The sequence below is a fragment of the Vidua macroura genome, chromosome 12 (genome assembly GCF_024509145.1).
Source record: "Vidua macroura isolate BioBank_ID:100142 chromosome 12, ASM2450914v1, whole genome shotgun sequence".
Taxonomy (NCBI): Eukaryota; Metazoa; Chordata; class Aves; order Passeriformes; family Viduidae; genus Vidua; species Vidua macroura.
In genome coordinates, this window is record NC_071582.1 from 15,395,591 (window position 1) to 15,418,286 (window position 22,696).

Here is a 22,696-nt window from a genome sequence, read left to right on the forward strand (position 1 = left end):
GTAACACCTCAAAGCAGCAGCTGTGACAGGCACTGCCTGTGCTGGTTTGCTTCCCACCACCCCTCATGTCAATAAAGGTGTCATTGAACAGGAATGCTCAGTGTGAGGAGGCTGCCCCACCCTTCTGCTCCCATCCTGGGTGGAAGAAGGGATGGGACACAACCTCACAAGGCATTCATCTCTTTTGCTGTCCTGTGGGCTCCTGCAGGCAAGCAAGAAATGCACAAATGGCAGTGTTGTGAGCATTCTGTCCTTCAGAGTTCTGCTGCAGTACTGTGCTCTGCACACCTCCACTCCAATTAGTTACAAATGGAAGGGAACTGAGAGACAGAATTTCCCCCAGCTTTGCATTTATTAAAAGGTCACCAAGGAAATGTGATTTTTTTCCTGTGAACAGATATCAGAAGCTAATGAAATCTGAACTCAGTCACTGCTGTGTGCATCTCTTTTCAGTCTTCCTTTAGAACTGAGCTTCCTTTCCCTTTCACAGGCTACTACAGACTCCCATATGTGCTATGGCAGGCAAGATTTAACAGGAATGCTGAGGTTATGCACCTCTGCTTTCTTCCTACCTTACCTGCACTAGCAGCTGTGACATTGTCACCTGGCAGCAGAACGACACAGAGTTCATCTTCATTTAAGTTGCACCTTTCCTGCTATAGACGCACAGGGAATATCTATGGGCATTCCACATATCCACACAAGATACGTCCACTCATGTAGTACAATCATAAAATTATTTAGGTTGGGGAGGACCTCCAAGATGAAGTTCAATCTGTGTGTTAAACTCAGGCAATGCTGATACCAATTACCTGTGTTTTGTGTTCTGCCTATAAGCAGAGATAAATGTACACTCACACACATACACACAACCTTGTGCACACCTTCTTCCAAGCACAGTGTCTCGTTTGCACACAGCCAGAATAAGCAAATCCATGGGAAAATCATAATCATGTACATCCTGTCACCCATGCTGCAATCCCTACAAACCTGCATGCTCTGTCCCCAGGCACACACCTTTCCTGACCCCCACCTCTAGGAATGCAAGAGGTCTGGGAATCGATAACCATTTACAGCCCTTCAATCCACCGCTGTCAAGTTTGTTCTCCCCTGTTTGCAGTGACAGACAAGCAGAGTAAAGATGCAGGACATCAGTATGCAGAGGAGGGGAGGTGGGCACTGTGTCAGCATAAAAAGCAGAAAGACACTGCTGAATCCAGTTGAGGTTTGTTCTTGCCTCCTGCAACCAACTGAGCAGAGCTGCCACTGTCCCAGAAATCTCCTGCTTTATTCCCAGGACATCAATGCAGAACAGAACAGGGCAATAACCACAGGCCATTTTCCAGAAATAACATAACTATACAGGGGAAAATGCAGAAAGAATCCCATTCACCTGTTTCCAAAACCTAAGCAATGACCTTACCCACATAAAAATGTGCTACATGATCAATATCATACCAAAATGACTTGATGCCATATCCTACAGTGGAGACAGCATGAAACTAAACACACTTCAGGCACAGCAGGCCACCTTTAGAACTGTCAGGATGCTTTGCTGACCTTTTAAAGAGAATAAGCATGCAAATACAGTGCACCTGAAAGCAGTCAATACCTCTACCAATGGATTTCAACCAGCTTTGCAGCATCCAGAATAACTAAAAATCTGACAATATTCCCAGAGTCTGACATGAGCTCTAACAATGTACCTCTGTCACAGCCCACAGCCTCACCTGCAGAACCAGCATCCAAACATCCCAGAGCTAGTCAAGGTTAGCCCACAACATGGCCTCATTCTCAAAACCCTGAGTTTGCCACTATCTGTATTCAGAGATCTCAATTCTGCATTACAAACAAATCCTATTGTGCCAGGCCTGAATCTCTCCTGGGCAGAGACTGGCATTAATATAAATATAATTGTGGTTGTTTAATAAATGTACAATGTCTGCCGACGGATCTTGTTAAATTAACCACAAGAGTGAATTTTGCATTAGCTGACATTTAATACCAGGCCCCAGTACAAATCTTACTTCAGGGTACAAAAATCAATGGATTTGGTGAGAACTAATTTTGTGAAACCACAAAAGCAGTTTTGGTGGCTTGTTGCAGGTACCCAGCCTGTGCAACACCTTTACCTAGAGTTGATCAATTAGATAAGAAATTCATGTAATTTCTGTGTATGTGGAAGTTAACAGGGTTGTTCCTGACCCAGAAAAATCTTCAATGCTCTGACCCCTGGAAGTCCTTCCAATCACTGAACATACTGGCTTGATCAGAAAAGCAACCTTTCTGTCGCTCTTCCCAAGCCAGCCTGAGCTCCACTTTCAGATCCCATTTATTTCATTCTCCCTCACTGGAAGTGACAGAAGGGCTGCTCTAAAAAGGTCATTACAAAATCGGTGTCCAGCTGCCTACTGCACACTCACAGCTTTCATCTTTGGTGGAATGGCTCTGTCTGGTAGCACAGGCCACAGGGTTGACTTCAGGTGCCAATTCACCTGGTGTAGGAGAGCTGAAGGTTGCGAAGAAGTCACCAAGTAACTCAAGCTTGTTTGTTTGTGTTGTGTTCCAGGGTTGTCTCCTTTCCTCCCATCACTGCCAGCCAGCAGGCACACATGCTCTGGGCCATCATGACATGGTTATGCAGCCCTTCTCCCTAACTCACACAACAGATCCAAGCCTATTCCTCCTCAAGGCTAGAAAGAAAAATATGAGAAAGGCAGTAAAAATAGAACTGGAAGTATAATATAATGTAAAAAAAAGAGAGGGCTAAAGTAAACACCATCAGAAATGCTAGATTCATTCTTCATTATTTTTGTGTAGAGATAGCAATTCAAACCAAATAATGTCGCTTGACTTTCAATTATCTTGCAAGATAAAATAATTTTATCAGCTACCAGCTTCCTCTCCAAACCAGAGCAAGTTTCTGCACAATCTGCTGAGCAGTATCTTTTAAACAAATGACTACTTAAAAAAAAAAGTACCTATGAGCAAATGCAAACTGCCTCATGGATCCCGTGGCAAAAGAAATCTATATATCTGTTCTAAATTATATTTTATCAAATAAGTGATCTCCAGCAGGACTAAGCTACTGTAAACTGGACAAAATTTCTAGGCCTTTTTTAGCCCTGGTAGAACACAGCTGTATTTCTCTCCCAAAATCATTAACAGTATCTTCCTCAAACTCATTATAAAACATCTTTTTCATTGTTTCTTTGTATGGATATCTGATTCAATTTCATTGTGGAATTCAGTCATTACTTCCAGCACCCCCAAAGTAAACTTTCTGCTTTATTCATAAAGCTAAGAGGAGGTGGGAAACAGAAAGAGATCTGGTGAGAAATGTTTTGAGAAAGATGCTTTGTCTAAGACAAAACTTCTTTGTGAGAGTACGACAGGATACAGGTGACTTTCATCAGGAAGAGCTGCTCAGCTCTTGGGGGATATTTTTGATCAGACCCCACAAGAAAAATATCCTTGGAAGTTGAGCTCCCTCCATCCCTGTGAGGGATGAGGGCTGTTCTATTTTAGGTGAGTACCATTGCTCCTGGGTTGTGCAATTAAGTCTCTTTCTGGCTCCAGGAAGATCTCATTATTTACACAAAATATTACAACTCTTACATGAGAAGCAGGGACAAGTTCAACAAAAGACCTTCTAGCAATCAAAACCCTTGCTTTGAAGCAGGCAGACTGGAATCTGAGTTTTCTTCAGCCAAAAGAGGGTAGTGACCTGCTCTGTGATCAGCTGTTTTCAATTTTTGTGAGTTATTTTAAAAGGCAGTGTTTTCACCCTAGTGCAAAATGGGAACATTGGCTTGAAATATCAAAAGATCTCAAAGACAACACTTGCTTTCCCCAACTCCATATCCATATTTTTATCTTCTGTGGTGCTGAGAAAGTGTTGACTGTGGTGATGATGACGACAATGGAAAATAAGGCAAAGCATCTTCAGAGCACCAGCCTAGTAAGAATTTGATCTCTTTAAATCCAATCCCTAAAATAAAAATGTTGTACTAGGACTAGGTACACAGTCAATAGAGTAGAAAGTTTCCCATTTCTGGGTCAGAAGTAACAAACTGAATAATTCTGTCTTATAGATGCCAATCCATGGCAGATAGAAAATGTGAAAAGAAACAGTTTGTTCCTTTTGCTCTCAGTCCAGTCACCAAATAAATCCCAGAGGAAGAAATGATAAGGGCAAAAATAATCAGCATTTAGTATCATCATTATTGAAAACACCCAGACAAGAACCATAATCTTTGAAAAGATTAACATGGCAATGGGTGGAGAATGAAATGCCTCTAACAAATTGAAGGCACTACTTTAATAAAGGCATCTGTTTAAAAATCTCATCCATGCAATAATTTCTATAGTAGTGTTCCAGAACTTATTTTCTGGTGATGGTGTCAAATACTGATTGCCATGAATTTTTATCTTATATCCATTTCTAACATTACCATGGCTCGTGTCTATTTTCCCTATTTTCTTTGTTCAGAGGCAATAAATCTATGCTATCATTTTTCCAAGATTATTTTCATGAGCCACATTTAGGGAAATGACCTCTACTGTTGTTTACCCATTACATTCAGAAATACCAGTAAATTAGTGCTAACAAACAAGAAACTGACACAGAAATAACAGAAATCTGTCTCATTATAATCAATCATGTAGATTTTTCACCAGTATTATGAGTCACTGTCCTCTACACTAATTATTACTTTCTTTTTGCTACTCAACCAGCATCATTTTTAACCAAACATATCCTTAATTCTTGATATAGAGAACTGTGCCTTTTTGGATATGTTACAAAAGCCTTTTTTAGAAAAGGACTAAATTTCTATTCATAATACTTCAATATTTTTTTTTCCTCTCCTGGCCTACTTTAACTCTAATAGATCTTCAGCTCTGAAAAATCACCCTTATTAAGGAAAAAAATAGACAAGAAAACATGTTAATAGGAACACTGTCCCCTGCCCACATTAAATGTAATTGGGTCATGATCACTGGTGTCTAGGTAACCACAAACTCCCACAACAAAGATTAATTCATCATTTCCTTTTACAAAGTAGTCCAAAATAGAACTGCAGTGGATACTACATCTTTTGTGTTACAAATTAGTCATCTGTAATGTTTGGAATCTTTAATAGTATTTACTGCTGCCGCATGAAATCTCAAGGAGATCTCACCCAAACTGAAACCTTTGGCTACACGTTTACTTTTTCTGCATGGAATACGAGTGCTTCTGAGGTAGCTTATCCCATTTTCTTTTTTAATTCAGTGTGCCAAGGAGGATCATTTCCTAGCCTTTGCCATCCTACCTGCAGGATATAGACCTGGATTATCAGCAAATGAAGATGTAGCACACTGCCACTCCCCTCATCCCAGCCAGACATGCTACTGCCTTTTCTGTCCTCCCCAAGCAGGGAACAGAGCAGTAGCTGAAGGTGTTTAAATTCAAGAATTTCCAAAATTTTCCTAGCAGGTTCCAGTGCAGCCAGTTAAATTACAGCTTATCAACAAAGATGAATCTTTCAATTAGTCTTGCTTGTTATTCTTTAGCAGTAGTGTGGAGACATTTGAGAAATTATTGCATCTGCAGTTTTTCCTGCACTTGTTCAGTTTATTCATGACAAGGTGTTTGAATTTGAGCTGCATTTGTTTTCATAGGGCTTGCCCCCCTACCACTTCATGAAAAGTTAGTTCTCTTCCTCCAGAGTGCAAGGGACCCTTATCCATGTGTTCTCCCTGAGCACTGGAACATGGTTCACTCCTCAAAAAAAGTTTGTCTGCTTCAGATCAGTTCATACAACCAATAATCATCTTTCATTCCTCCCTGGATTAAAAAACTTCTAAGAAACTCTCTGGTAAAATGACCAAGATTTTTGTCTTTCCTTTTCACCAAAAGTCCTGAAGAATACTATCATATAGAACTCCACGTATTTCTCTGCCATCTGCTCCCAAAATTCATCATCCAAGTGTGCCTTTGCATCTCACACTTCTGGTCTAGACAGACCATGCAGTGCCACATTGTGCTTGTGTTTACTCCTCTATCCATTTTTGCTAAGTGAGGATCATTTATGACAATTGCCTGGTTGAAAATATCCCAGTGGTTGTTTGTTTTACAGCAAAAGACATTCAGAGATATCCTTCTAATTCTCTATAGACAGGAGTATCACACATCATTAGCATTGAGCGTCTCTAAATTCTCTTTCTTCTCTTGGCTGTCAGTAACTAACATTTATTATTATTATTATTATTATTATTATTATTATTATTATTATTATTATTTCTACTATCTTCAGCCTCGTCAGATCTGAGCCTTCCCTGCTTATGACAAGTATGCAAATGATTTCTGAATTGTCCCCAATATCTGCATCTCTGCACATTGCATGCTGCGCCAAAATGTCTCTTTCTAGACCACATATCTTCACTTGTAGATCTCCCACCATCTGGCAGCACATGTATTCCTCAGACAAAAATTAGAATATAACACATCCAAGGCAGATCACAGCAGGTTTCCAGGGTTTTATTTCATCATCCATATGCAGCATGCAATGCAGAGTCTTACCTAAAGATAAGCCATAAAACTTCAAATTCCATCCCAAACTCTCCTGCGAGGCTTATCAACTTCTGTCTCAGAGTTCATCTGGCATAAGCATACCCCCACTTTATAAGTTTATCACACACAGAAGAACACATTTCTGCTCTGGTATTCAAAACTAAAGTGTTTACAATTTAGTTTGGCTTAATTTACTTTAGAAATGAGTTAAGCCAAATTTAATTAAGGCCACCTTAATTCTGCTTCAGAGTGTTGACATGGAGCTTAATGTGGTTTAGCACAAGAATTTCCACTTGCACCTTTAGCTAATTCAGAGGCACTTTCTTGCATGCTCTGATATAGACAAACTATTAAAGAATTAAGCATGTTTAATTAATTATCAAAAAAGACTGAAAGGTCGCTTAGGTTGCATTGTGTAAGTACCTTCAAGAGAATAAACTCTAAGTTATTAAGATCTCTCAAACTAGCAGAGAAAAACAGCACAAATGCAGCTAAAACATCAGGCAGATTAATTCAAATGAGAATAAGGCAATAATATTTAACAGTTACTGACACCTAGAAAATGCCAAGGGACCAGATAGATTTCCAGTCCTGTGATATTCTCAAATCCAGCCTGCATATTTTCCTGTTTACACAAACACAAGTAAACAGGCTTTGTACAAAGCCGCCTGGGTGAAGCCCAAAGGCTTATGATGTTCAAGAGGTCAAACCAGAAGAACCAACAGCCTCATCTAAGCATCAAAGCTTCATGAATTTGTTATCAAAATTCTGTTTTCAGTGCTTTCCCAGCAACTGCAGTTTTCCCTGCTACAGGACAGGCTGCACCTGGACATGGCAGAGGAGGGCAGGAGCACAGAGCTCCCTTTGCTCCTGCTATGACTCTGGAATATTTGTCAAGTCTTCAGTCCAGACTTGAGACAGAATTACAGAAAGGCAGAGAGGCTGTGGAGTTGTGCTGCACAGGACACTGTTATCATACCCAAAGGAGCTGCCGTAGGAGCAGAATTTCCAGATGTGGACTCCTGCAATTCCCACCTTCTCTAGCTGGCAGACCTGACTCTTACTTGAGGACAAGTCCACCACCCAGCACAGTTTGCAGACACACAGGCATTATTCATGATGTTTAAAGTACCAGGCAAGGGCACATGTTCTGATTTAAGGAAAAAAAAAACAAAAATAGGTCAGCACTCGGTCAGTAAGGAAGGAATTTAGTATTGTGAATGCAGAGAAATAATAGTCAGATCTGCTCTACTGGGAAACTGGAAACAATTTTTGTGGTAGAAGAAAAAGAAGAGAAAAGGTAACAATTAGTAAAAGAGTTCAGCACATCTGAAAAAGAAATAAATCTGAATTGGAAACAAAATAAGCAAATTAACCAAACAGACAAGAGCTGGGTGGAACCAGGATGTATCTGCAGATTTGGAGACTGAAGAGAATGAACAGACCATCCAGTGTGACTTTAGGGGAGACCAGACCAGGGGACCTGGATAACACAGAAGATAACAGAGACATGAGGATGGCAATGAGTGTAGATACAGAACTGACAGACAGGCAAACTGGGAACTACTTCAGCTGTGGGAAACACATTTTACAAGCATACAGAAACCAGCAAAAGGAAGATTAGATTTCAAAATATAGCTTATGCTTAATAACAGATGGCATATACATATTATGGGCATCAACTGGTAGAATGCACTGCTGTAGGAAGCGCTGTCTGATAAAAGATTACAAAAGAGAATGAAAAAGTCACATAATTATTCACAGAGAATGTAGCTCATTATTCCAAGTTTTGAAAATGATAATCAGGGCTCTTGTTGTAGTTTGTGAAGCAGAGGAGAGGCAGGTCAGGCTGGTAGGATTATTTCCTTTCTGTGTCTTAGTGCAATTGAATCAGTTGCCTTACAAGCAGGTTTTGTTTTCTTCAGAGCTGTGAGGAAACAGTGTCTGCATGAGCCAGGATACCTGATTATATGGACCAGAGATCTGATCCAGCATGGCAAATGTTATGATCCTAAGAGGAAAGAAATTCATCTTTACAGAAAATCCTGTAATCAAAAACTTTGAACTTTAGATACCTCTAAAATTCCATGCATAGTCAAAGACAAACATGGCTCTTTTAGCTTGTGCTTTTCCACCTACCCATTCTTATTTTCCATGCCTGAGGAGTTCATGATTAGACTAGCAGCTTCATCAAAGGGAAATTTTCAACTGCCAAATAGATTTGTACAATAAATCCACACGGGGCCAGATTAACAAGCAAGAGAGACATCAGAAATCAAAAAGCTAGCTGCCGTAATTCCCCAGAAAACTTGAAAGGATGATGTGCAATGATATTAGGGCTTTTAGAGGGGCACCATTGAAATGCTGCACTTAGTTTTCATTAGGAATGTTGCTTTTCTATTCCTTATCCTTTCCAAGAGGTTTTTCTTTAGAAGACTGAGATCCCATGGGCATTCAAGGTCACGCCATTCCTGATTTCTTAGCAGACTTCAAATAAAACAGTAACAGTTCATCCAGAAAAATCACATGTGTGTGTGTGACTGCAGTTGTCTGATTTGTCAGAATAATATTTTAAATAGAAAGTGAAAAATAATCTTTAAACATTGAGTTTGCTATATTTTTATACTTTTTCTCTTTGCTATAATAATTTTTACTGTGAATGTAGTTAAGGCTCAGTTAAGGCTCTAACATCTGAAGTCAAACCAGGTCCTCAGCTTTGCCCATAAACTGAATAAATACAATTCAGAGATTAGCCTGACCATAAATTGCTAGGCATTTTTCAGCCTTCTGGCAGTACAAAAGACTGTTTGACTTCTGAGCATGACAGCACTGATTTTAATACTAGGAGAGCTTGTTCCTCCTTACAGCACATGGCCAAACCTACTCCCTCAATCACAAGGTGACAGCATTTGTTGTTTTTATGTCTCCACATGAGTACACTGGTTTTGTTCATTTTCAAATGGGGACACAATAGCAGTCACTTGTCAGCAGGGTGAAAATATGGAGGTGAGCCATTGATTCATGTCTTGTTCCCTCACAAAATGCAATTTCTTCTCCATGCAATCCCAAGTGCAATAGCAAATAGCTTTTTTTTTTGCTTCAAGTGCCTGGGCTGCCCAGATTGGTAATGTCAAAACCTGGGATTCTTCCATCAAGTCCTGTTCTCTCAAATTCTGGAAGATGGATATGATAGGACACTTGCACTTCTGATTCTATGCAGTCTTGTTGCTCATCCACTTTGTAAAGAAACAGTTTGATAGCCCCTGTCAGTACCTATCAACTCCTTTCTGGAGTGCAGCTTTGGAATCTGGGAAGACTGGCTTGCAACCATATATCTGGGCAAGTGCAAAAGCAGCTGAGGGGGGAAAAAATCCCATAAACAAACTAGAAACACAGTTGTTTACAACACACTGGGGAAAAAAAAAAAGAAGAAATCTAAAGGAAGATCAATATTCAAGACAAGCATTATTCAAGATGACGCCTATTTTCCACTCCCCAGCCCCATGGAGCTTTCTATGTCTGTCCCTAGGTTTAATAAAAAGCCAACTACCAGCTAGGACACACCAGTAACATTGCTAACATCATAAGAAGTGAAAGGAATGCAGGAGATTTCGAGGACTTGTTGGAATAAGCTTTCCAAGGGTGAGTCCCAACCAGAAGGGGTAAACAGCAGAGCTAATACAAGTGTATGACAGTGGAAAAGGGTGGGCCAAAAAAGAGGTACATGACAGCTCTGCTTTTCTATTCTACATGCCAGCCATGTCCACTGAATCTCAACAGGGCTGGATACCTCCCAGCTTTGCAGAGTCAAATCTATTATGATCTCACCTCTGTTGTCATATTTTATTGTGCTGTAATTGAACCATATGGCATGGGACATCTTCTCAAGGTCATAGCAAGTCAGGGATACAGCTGGCTCAACATCTCAGGAGGAATAATTATCAAAATAGGATGTGAAAAATTAATTTAGTATCTTCGTTCATGATCCAGTTATCACCAGTGACCATCTTGTGTCATACATACAAAAAGAAATTAACTCTAATATATCTTTCCTTGGGTGCTCAGCAATAATGAGAAGGAATAAAATACTGTTTCCCAGCACCCCTGATAATTCTTGCATTGTGTTTTAGTGCTTCCTGGGTGCTTTGGGAGGCTAAAGAAAGTTCTGTGTTCTTCTTCTCCAGCGTCTTTCTCCCCTGTTTCAAGTAACAGTGTGAGTTCAGGCACAATGGAACATTCTCCATCCCCCAACACTCAGATCTTGCAGCCCAGGAACAGCAAAGCAGATGGCCTGAGCAGCAGCTGAAACCCCCTGCAGCAGGTGCTGGGAAGGACTTTTTCCAAAATGCCTTTCAAGGCAGCATCCATGGGACACTTCACCAGATGGGCCAGAGCAGGCAGCCACCCCTGTAGTGACTTCTTGAGAGAGTTAACGAATCATTCAGTCATGGAAGGAAAACATTTGTTTGTTTGTATAGCAGCAAACTCTCCCTGCTGGACTAAGGGCCCACGGCTTTTCCAGAGTCAACCAAGCACCAACATTTGGCAAATGTGGAAAGAAGGGCTGAGTGTTCTCAGCAAAAACTTTAATACAGTTACACTAATGCCAGAAAATGTTTTAACCCTATATAGGGTTGGAAATCCCAAAACCAATTCCCCTGTCAGAAAAACCAAAACAAAACAAACAAAAATCCCACCGCAAACAAGCAAACAACCCCCCTCCCAAAAAAAAAAAAACAAAAACCAAACAAACAGAAATAAGCCTTCTTCAGATGTGATAAGAAAAATGACCCTACTCAATGACTGATCTTTTCCAAAAAAGCAAGATTAAACTGACTCTGGAAATGGGAAAACAGAGTATGGAGATCAGCATCACCTTGTTGCAAAGTTTACAGGCTAATTTAAATGCATATAAATAGCCCTCCCTTATGCCAACATTGAGTACCCTCAACAAAAATTAGCAGATGGCAAAAACATCCACGACTTTTGGAAACAGAGATGGCACTTACACCTCATGGCCACACCTGTCTTAATACAACTGTCTTATTCCCCATCAAGAAAGATGAGATCTGCTGGGGTGGTTCTACACACAAACTCTGGTTTTCATTTCGATATAAGGCCCAAAGAATCCCTACAATGGTCTGTAATTTGCTTTTCCAAACAATCAGAGAGCTAAAATCAACACACCTTCTGTTGTGTTGTGTGATCTGATCTGAGGGCAGTTATGATGTGATTTCTTGGTTAGCATCCTGTCAAATAATAAAACAAACAAACCAATAAAAAACACTTAACAAGGGGAAATACTCCTGCAGTTCAAGTAAGAATTTCATATAAGAACTTTGTAGATTTAAGTGTCTACAAGAAGGACAAACACCCACCATCTCCTCATTTTGCTCAGAAACCCCTTCTCTCTTCTTCCCCCACTTGCTAAATACCATTAGTCCCTACAAAGCTCTATGAAGTGAGGCCCACAAGCCTAAAAGGTACAATTAGAATATCTTACAAAATGAATCACCAATCAATTAGTGTAAGGGGTGGGCGGAAATAACAGAGGCAGGAAAAGGAAGCAAATAGGATGCAAACATTTGCTTTGGGTAAAAACTTAAGGGAAAAAACAACACCCTTAATTGGAAACATCAGTCCTTAGATTAATATTAGATAACTATTTTTTTCTATGCTTTTCTTGCTGTTACAGCTGCTCTCAATTTGAGCCACTTTGGACCAGAACTGGAAGCAGACCTATCAGAAAGAAAAATTATTCTTTCTTATTCTCAGCATCTGCTTTAGAATGAGATCTCTAGAGCACTGAGGGTCAGCTAAAAAACACACGTTTTAGAGATGATTTTTTTTTTTATATAAAAGAAGCTTTTGAATGCTTTTGAGACTTACTCATACTCAGGAAAAGTATAAGCTCTGGGGCACAAAAGAAATCAGAAATGGCAAAGAGTCTGTAAGACTTGCAAAGATGATGTAATCATTTTCCAGAAACGTACACCAGAAAGCATAGAATATATCCCATCTCTTTATTTTTTTCTGTCTACAGCTACTTATCAAACATGCTTTATGGCAAGAATATTGCTGAAATAATTTTTGTTGGTGGCTGAATACTGGCAACAGTCCAAATTAAAATTATTTGCAAGTTTCTGCACCAGACTTCCAATTACAAGAACAATATACATCTTACTGGAGAACAGAAGCAGCACCATGTGACCTGCAAACTCCATCAAAACAACTCAATTTCTGACTATTAACTGTAATAAACTGCTTATGAATAAAGCATACATAAAAATTCCTCGCAGAAATTTGGTAAGTAATCTTCCAAAGTAAAGGGGGATAAAGAAAATATTTAATTGTGTGCTGATAATCATGAAAAAATAGTGCTGCAATTCAGTGGTCAATCATACATGGGTAACAATTTGGCTCATCTGGGCAGAAAGAGATCAAACCAGAGCAGGCTTCTTCTATAGGATGAGAAAGAGGGGAGGCTTTCATCTTGGCATATTCCTTTAGTTCAGCCAATCTTCCATGGCAAATCCTTCATTCATCAGTCACTTAAATATGTCAGCTCATGCTGGTCAGGCTAAAGGGGATGGATAATATTAGATCTTCTAATTAGACTCTCACCACTTTTGTCCAGTAAAGATTTTTTGAATTAATATCAAGAGTGTCTTATGAACTTATGACCACACTGCTCAGTGCTGAGGTCTCCATTTCCATCCAAAGGGATGGCTTTTTCCTCTAATCAAGTCTTATGAGAAAATTTGGGTTATTCAATTCCTCTGACTCAGAAGCATTAAAATGGACAGGAAAAAAAAATTGTGTGTCTCAGCTCTCCCAAAAGCTTTCTTCAAAGAGGGCCCCATACCAGCAGTAAAGTCTCCTTCACAGGATACTGTCAAGATACCTGCAATAATTTTAAAATCCACTTGTTACTCCTTGTTGTTTATAATCTGTTTGGAGCAAAAAGCTAAAATCTCTTTCCATTAGTACTCCAACTCCTCCATCAGGCACTCCATGCCAAGGAAACTGTTTTTCCAACATAACATGTACACAAAGAGCATGAAACTCGATTTTTTAGATTAGCTGTATGACCAAGACATATGGTTGGGAACTCAGCTGTACACCCTGGCACTAAAGGTATTAACTTGGAGGATGATGGATGCAATAACGAATGGAACAGCACAGTGGAACATGCTATGGAAGGGCCCTAATTAGCAGGCAAAGTAACAAGGAATCAGGAAGAATTGTGACATGACAGAACAGTAAATCTTCCTGGGTCATGGCTGTACCTGCACTCAGAACTCTTCACAGAACAGCCTTGCATTCAGACTTTTCAGAACCAAAGATGAGAAGGGGGCTCTGCATTCCACAAAATGGAGGCAGCAATTGAAATCAAGTTAAGCTGGAGGGGTAAAATCTCCAGCGAGGGACCAGTGCAGACAGGCATCACAAGAGCAAAGAAATGATAAGGAGTTTATCATTCTATTATTAATATTTTCTGGTTTGACCACAGGGTTGCAAACCGGCAGAAACAGAAGGCAAAATTCCCCGTGAAACTTTTGTTACTTTGTTTTTAGCAACTTTCAAATGGAGATAGGGCTGCTCAAAGATTGATTTGGGCAATCCAGACAAGATGAAAAAGAGTTTGGATATTTTACCACCTTCTTTTCTTGTTCCTAGGTTGAACAAAACCTTAGATAAGATCAATAGTTTCTTTAGTTTTATGTTTCGGTTCCTTAAGGGTAGGTGGCTTATTGCATTTCCATTGATCACACAGACAGGGAGATTCGTCAGACAAACCATCTCTTTTCTCTTTTCATTTCCACCCTCCTCTTCATTTGAAATCAAATGACTTTTAAAGGAAGCTGGGGTCACTATTGTTTCTCATTTACATATCAATAGTACCTAATTCCTGCCTCTCTGTTACTAAAGTCTTTTAAAATTTCAGTCCAAGAGAGGGGACACACATTCCAGGAGAAAAACTCTCACAGCTTTTCTATCAGGAAAACTAAATTCTGTCTTACCTCAGCCCTTCCTCGACCTAAGATGAGTGAGATACACTCACCAGCCTTGTGCAATTAATATTTTAACCTCTTGTAGCCTCTCTACAGCTTTGTTGTTCTTCCTAAATCCTTTGGGCAATCCCCATCAGATGCCTCTGTGCAGCTCCAAGTGCTGTACTTGTGCTCACAGCCAGCAAAGCAACTGCTTCAATGAATTCATTTCTTGAATTGAAAAGAAAAAAAAAAAAATGCTTGAAAGTTGGAAAAAACCTGAAGACCAGGTCTGCTGCTCTCTAATAGAAGTCTGACCACTGATTCACTGAATGATGCTGGACTTGGGAGCCTCTGCTGCATTTAACAAGATGTTTTAAATTCTAGCTGCTGTTTGTACTGTACTTCAAGGTGTAAAAGTAACAAATCATAAGGGTGTGCTTGTCCAGGGGAAATTCAGAATATATCCCTACGGGGAGATCAGTCATATGCCATTGAAAAACTGACTCAATGATCCATAGTTAAACAAATCTTCCAAACCAAATGTCAGAAAGCCCTAAGTATAGGATGTTGACATCTTCTGCCTGAGAATTAGTGTCATTCTCCTGCTTAGGTACACACCCAACTTCATGGTCCAAGAGTGAGAAACTCATGTTGAAGCCACTAGAGAAACATGACCTCTTATGTAATTAATTTCCAGTTTACAAGAATGATTTTAGGGCTGCAAGTAGCTTTGGCTTGACAGATGGAAGCTGAGGATTAAATGGTATTTATGCAACAAAATCTTCAGTTCAGTCTGTCAATTCCACACTCTTACTAATCCACTTGCTAGAACAAGTAAATAGGACCAATTCTAAAGATCACTAAAAAGAAGAGGAAATAGCTTATAAGTATCCATTTTCTGGAAGAGATACAGTATGTATTTATATTCAGCTCCACTATAATCAACATAAGAAATTATATTCTATTTTGATACTAACAAGTTGGGTACTTAGTGCATTAGGAAAAAATAATGGAAATACTTTAAATCTGCCTGAATCATAGAAGCTGCAATAAGTGTTTGTATTATCCCTATAATAGAGAAATGGTGAAGGAATTATTCATAATGGAAATATTGATGTATCCTCCTCCATCTTTGAGATAAATCATAACCCTAAACAACAACAAAAAAACCTAAACTAAAACCCTCAAAAAAACAGACGAGAATATGTGACCTCATAAACACAACCCAGTGATCCAATTAAGATTCAGCTTTTCAAGGCATTCATAAGGGAAATTTCAGAACTTCTTTACAGATTTCAGACTTCCTTGAGAGCCATGGGAACATTGGATTATCTCACCAGTTACAAGCCCTCATATGTGAACTTGCTCTTGTCCTCAGTGTGTGGTTGTGGCCCTGATCAGTGTTGACAAAGAGGACAAGAAGGAACATAGAAAATAATTTCACACATTTTAAGAGATTTCTCTCCCTACTATTTTAAGCATCTAATGACACACATGAAGCAAGTTTGGTTAAAGACCTCACAGATGCTGATGGAGAACAAGTCATTATATATCGATAAAATCTGATGTGTCACTGGTTTTAGATCTTACTGTGGTTATCCAAGAAATCAGTGAAATCCTCCTCTACAGAGATCATTTGGAGCTTTGTCATTGATTTCAGTCAAAGTACATTTCCCCCACTGTCTAAAAAGATTCAAACCCACTGTCTTGACCTGTGGTGCCTATTAAAAAGCCATTAGCACTTCTCAGGAGTAGAGTGTTAGATATAATTGCCCTGGGCATTGCACTCTCTTGATTTTAACTGGCTGCTGTTTTTTAATTCTGCCTTTCCTGTCCTGGAATTGATGTGTGTATAGTAGAACATAGTTAAAACAGCAGCTGAATACTTCCTGCTACATTCTACAGAGAGGTAAAAGGATTAGTATAGAGCTTACAAAGATAATAATTTGAATGTCTTATTAATTAATTGTTATTTGTAATAATGGCTCTTTCCTTAAGGGTCTTTCAGGATCCTTAACTGCTTATTAATGTTGTACAGATAAGGATTGCTCCCTAGTGGAAGAAATGAGGTGGAATGTAGAAGCCTTTCAAATGAAAGCAACAGGTTTGGAATAAGAAAAAGCAAAAAAATTAATCATTTGAATGAATGGAGAATTATGATCACTCAAATACAATTACCCAACTTTATCCTGTATGCTTAAAAACTGCCAGGAGATCTCCCAGCCTGATGCCTGATGCATCTGGTACAAGTACAGCCCCTCCTACCAACCTCATTTGGTGTGGAATTCAGGTCTATCTAGATCACAGTCTCAGGCATAGCTTGAATTCATTGACATCTGTCAAAAGTAGCCTTAGACTGGCTACCTCTGCCTGTCAGGAACAGGCAACTCCAAATGTAGGATTTTCATGGAGGCTCTTAAATTTTGCCATTTAGGTGAATGCTCAGGCAGTGAGCCTGTACCAATTAATATTCCAGTTAATTACTTTAGAATCAGGCTCAAAAATGTCCATATCACCTTCCAGAACTTTTATTGCAAGACTGAGAAAGCCCTTGTAAGGATAAGTCCCTATATCATCCCCTAAACAGTCCTTTCTTCAGCTCAGTGCTTTTGGCTGCAGACTGGAGTTTCCTTTTATGTCCCTGCTGAATGAAACCTCATAGAGGGACTCTACTTTCTTAGCACAGAAGGTAAAAGAATGAGGGGTAAAAGAATGAGATTCCCCAGAAAAGAAATTCTGGCTACATGGGTCTGGAGAGAGCTCCACAGTAGCCATCTTCTCCATCCAAGCTCATGAGATGTGCATTAGGAGGGTGGCAGGGGGTTTTTGAAAGGTTTACTCACCCTGTAGAGGCCGTGGCTGCAGCTGCAGTAGGTGCTTTCCATGGTGTAGCTCCTCAGAACCCCCATTTCCTTCCACACCACCACACGGGCCGTTGACGCCCGGGACTTCTCCACCAGGAAGCTGCAGCTGTTCATGACAAATGCAGGGGCCACTTTATCCAGGATTTTGGGAAGAGTCTACGAGAAAATTGCACAGATGTGCGCGTGTTGATATCATACACACACATACAGAGAGACCCGTGTTTTAATGTGTCCATAATCAAATCTAGCCATAGATACTGAGAGCTCCACTGCCGCATTACTCTAATCCATGTGAAACCCTCAGATTTTAACATTTGTTTTATTCCAAAGATTAAAATGCAAAATTTCTGTAGACTTGACATATCTCACTCAAAATCAAACATTTGTAACCAAACAGTTTGGGCAAATTGCTGGAATCAGTCTTGTTCTCAAGCTGCTTCAACCAACCTACACCTTCCTGTTGAGCCAAGAGTCACAGCTCAGCACCTGACATCCCTATTCTCCCCTCTACAGCTCTATTATATCTCCTCCCACCATAAATCCAGGGTCTGACAAGGGATTGAGCCATGGGAGGAATTTTGTCTGAAGCTGGTATAGAGCAGAGAAAGGGGATCTGTTTTCTTGTAGAACATCACACATAATAATGTGAAAATAAAGCTCAGCATTTAACTAACTTGCATTGTGAAACAAACCAAAATATTCTCTTCCAGATCCAAACAATGTATTTCACACAGTTCACTTAAAAAAACACAATAAAAAGTAATAATAAAACCAGTAAATATTACATCTTAGCCCTGAGTGATTTTCTTACTCTCAGAACCGTATTTCCCAACAAAGACTATAAGCATGCCTGAAGTATAAAATATTCCATCAGTGAAGAGGCAGCAATTACTTAGTCATTACAGAGGGCTAAATGTGTTTTTTTTATACTCCATAAAAATGGATAACAGCTACATAGAGCACACCTAGTGCTAATGAATAGACTGGACCATTAGATACACACACACACCTATGGGTTACGCCTGTGTGTGTCTGAACTTCTGTGCTGCTGCACCAACCACAACATGTGCCAAAACACCACTTGAACCACCTAGAGGAGACCAAGCAATATTAGGATGTTCATTCTTTCTTTTATGACAGTTTTCTTAAACACCTGAACTGTATGGAATCCTACAGAAGGAGCTCCCACATATTGCTAGTGGCATTTACCCTTGAATTGCATTCAGTTTGGGTAGTGAAGACTAACCAGCTAATTTCACTTTCCAGTAATCATCAGTTTCCCCAACTAATTCTGAGGAATTGTAGTTCTGTTCTTTTGGGCTTCACATCACTGTGTGGGAATATTTGATTTGAAAGTGACTGAGCAATGTTCTTTCCTAAAACATGCTTGGTATGAGTGATACATGTTTGGTCTAAACTACTTTACAAAATCTCTTGCAAACTACTTAACCATATATGTCTTTCATTTATACATATATAATTTTTCAGTGTATTTTGGCCTCAGCCATCACTGGTCTCCTCCAGTTCCACGAGGTCCATTTTTCAGATGAAAACTGAGGCAGAGGAAACTAGAACAAAGTAAAAAACTTCACTTTAAGTCTGAGACCACCTCAAGCCTCAATCTTAAGTCAAGATCTCCAGTGTGTTACTAAGAGCTGCAGCACTCTTTCCTGTGGGCACACTGAACAGAGAAACCTTGAAAATTCACTTGCCTTTGATAAAGCATCCAACATTTCTGCACTGCCTTCAGCCTGCTACTTGCTGCACAGAGATCACAAAATTGTATGGCTTCACACACAGCTTCCAGGTTTTCCTGGATTTTGACTGAGAAGGAGTCAAAAATATGCAACAGAACCATAGCACAACCATGAGACCTGGTTAAACTGTATGTGAATGGTATGTGCCCTTATCTGAACCCATACACAAAATTTTGTAAACTTATCACATCAAATACAATAATCAGAACCCTAATCCAGTTTAGCTTTTCAGAGCAATTCAAATTACATGCATAATCAATCTTTTACTTTTAATTAAATAAAAATACTGGCAGGTAACAGTAATATCTCTGTACACAGGACTCATTTAGAAGCATTAGCAAACCCGAATTTAATATTCTTTTCATTTTACCAGCATTCACTGGATTTCACGCTAATGGTTCTTTCTTCTCTATTGATTCTTCTCATTAATTATCTTTCAATAATATATTTTGTGTGAAAACACATCCCTTTAAAGGATGCTTTTATGATAGTGCAGCAGCGTGACTGTGCTCTGTGTCTCTCACACAGCTGGATTTATCACGTGTGACAGCAAAGGAAGCTGCTCCACTTACACTGGACCCTGTCCATAAACCTCCAATCCCATTCAAAAAGAATCGAGTTATATTTCTTTACTAATGTCCCAGCAGAGATTGCTGTCAAAGGGGCCTGGAATGTTTATCAAAGGGTTGGGATTATGGTGCCAATGCTGTGCAAGTCACCCAAGGCCACCAAATATTAGAGGCAAGGAGGACTCTGACTGTACATTGCCAAGGGCTACAGCTGAATCTATAACATATGAGGCAAAGGCTCTTCCAAAACCCATCATTTTCTTGAGGTATTTGGTTTCTGTTCCTGTGGAGAAAAATCAATCATGGAGGGTAGATTAATTCCCATTACCTAGAGGAGGCAGGAGAGAAGCCTGTGCAAACAGTGCAAGGCAGCAGGTCTGAGGCAGGGCTGGGTGCTGCCAGCTGGAATTGCAGATGTGTCCCCGTACACAACCAGTCTCCCCAGCCTAAACAGGGAGAGGATGTTCCATAGGCTGGATCTGCAGCAGGCACCCACCTCCCATTTTGTGCAAAAGCAAAGATTTGAGCCATCAAAACCTTTCTTATGGGCCACTGCAGAGTGTTCTTGGACAGCCTTGGAGCCTTTCTTCATTGCAGATTCAGGTCAGGCTCCACATGCTGACAGTAACATTTGAATTCTGTCCGTGCAGCACTGAGCCCTCCTCAGCCTTTGCAAGCCCCTGGAATTCAGACAGCCAAAAATGCCCTGGCTGTGGGAATCCTCCCAGCTTTCCTCAGGATCAATGTTTGCCACAGGGACTCCTCACAGCCAACACTGGGGCACTTTCCTCCAGTAAAGCTGCAGTTTTTTCCTGTGTAGCTCCATAAGATAAGCATGGAAAACATGAAAATCTCATGAAAGGATGCTTAGTGTTTATGATGAAGTAGCAAAAATTATACAGAGGCATAAACTGACAAGGACTTTTCAACCTCTTTCAGGTTTCAGTGATCCAAGCTGTAACTCTGTAATCAGTTTAAGGCCACAATTATGTTTTGTGAAATTAACATTTTTTTAAGACTAGAATTGGACTTTATAAATTTATTTCCTTTCCTGAAAAAGACTTATTTAATAGGAAAATATCATTTAAACAGATACCAAAAAAAAAATAAATACAGATCAGCAGGAAATCTAAAGAAGAGCTTGATGAACATGACATTCCCATGAAGCAGAAATAAAATAGATTTTAGATTTTTTTCTAATTCCAAAAAGAAAAAAAGAATATTCTTATGCATGACATCAAACATGTTCTGGAGATAGCTTCACTATGATTTGTTTGGCATCTGCTGAATTATCTCATGTTTTCAGTGAGACCAGGAGCATTTTGTGATGAAGAAATTCAATTGAGTAGGACTGTGGGACACCATCATCTTCTCAGTTAACATTACATAATTCCCATTTATTTTCATATTATGGGTAGGACGGTGAGGACAAAACTGTACATGTATTTAGAAATTATAAAACACACAAAAATATCTCTGTCCTATTAGCCTGTAGCCAAATGTTATAGTGCATCTTTTTACTGAAATGAAATAAATAGCAAATACACCATCATTAGGTGGGCTCCTAATATCTGGTGCATGAAGATAGTACATGTGACTCAAAATTCTCCTGACCATTATTCCCCTGGAACAAGAAGCATTTGAACCCTATTGCTAAAATTTCTGAGGTGACCTTATTTTAAATATTTTAAATATATAAGCACATACAGGCTGCTAATTAAGGAAGGAACCAAGAGGACCTACCCTGTAGCCAACATCTTCTGTGACAACGGCTGTGTCAACCATGCAACCTGCTTGCCACAAGGTCTCTTTAATGCTGCAGCCATAGAGAAACACATTCTTTTTCTGGGAGTGCCCATGGTAGTCACAGAACACCTAGAGAGAGGAAAAAATAAGGCAAAATGTTGGACATTGGAAAGGCTTCTTGGTTCTTCACAATAAGCACTATTAGACTATGGCAGGGACGTGTTAAAGTTTTGTTTTTTTTTTTTTTTCAGGTCTCTTCAGAGTACCTTAGACTCTGGCTGTGCCTTTGACCTGAGTCAGATTTCATTAGTCACTTGTATCTTGCTTTATTTATTTGATCTGACATGATCTCAGGGGTCCAGAGTCAAGCCTAGTGCACTTCTGTCTGCAGCAGAAATAAACATGACACCTGTGCAAGAATCTATGGCAACTCAGGAACCTAAGGGTTCATGAGAACTCCTGATACCACAACAGAGCAATTTGTCAGGCTCTTTCTACTTCTAAACTCCAGCTTTATCCTCATGAGACTTGAAATCTATGCCTTCCCAAATGATTAATCATTGCTTTGTCTTCTTTAAATTAAAAACCCATGCTACATAATTTTCAGGAACATATAATTGTGCAATTGTATTGCCAGACCTTTGCATGAATTCCTGCAAGTCAAGCACAGAAAATGACCCATATTCAAGGCAATAATCTCATTCCACACTAATTTATCTGTCTATCCAATCCATCTCTCATGTCAGCTGTCATATAAACAAGGCACAAGGCACATTCCCATTTTAGCAGAAGTTTTGATTGCCTTTATAGGCAGATATTGATTCCCATGGAAATGAAAATCACAATTTAATGACCCAAGAGGTAAATATTGACCCAGGTCTTAAAGAATAATCAATCTCAGTGCCCTCTGAGATATGAAGTCGATGTACACATGGCTGTTACATATATTCTCCATGTCTTAATCAAGAATATTCAGAAATCTGTCAATGAAAATATAAGAATCTCTAAAGAGAAGGAATGATTTCATTTTAAACCAACAACATTCACTGTAGAGCAGAGAGGAGCTTCAAGATTTCATTGAAACTGTTTTTCAGGACTTATGTTGGAGACAAATGAATGTGTGTAGGAAGGTAGAGAAAAATTATGGACCCACATAGAGATGGGGGAGAAATATGGGGTGCAAAAAATTGAATCATAGAACCATTTA

At 39.5% G+C, this 22,696-nt stretch overlaps 1 protein-coding gene across 1 annotated transcript in view; it reads right to left on the minus strand.

Moving 5' to 3' along the window:
* Nucleotides 1-22,696, minus strand: part of AGBL1 (AGBL carboxypeptidase 1) — a 248,241-nt gene that overhangs the window by 101,804 nt on the left and 123,741 nt on the right. The window contains exons 20-21 of the mRNA XM_053988729.1: nt 21,487-21,618; nt 17,397-17,573 (exon numbers count right to left, since the gene is read on the minus strand). Coding sequence (XP_053844704.1) covers nt 17,397-17,573; nt 21,487-21,618 — 309 coding nt within the window. The remainder of the gene's footprint in view (nt 1-17,396; nt 17,574-21,486; nt 21,619-22,696) is intronic.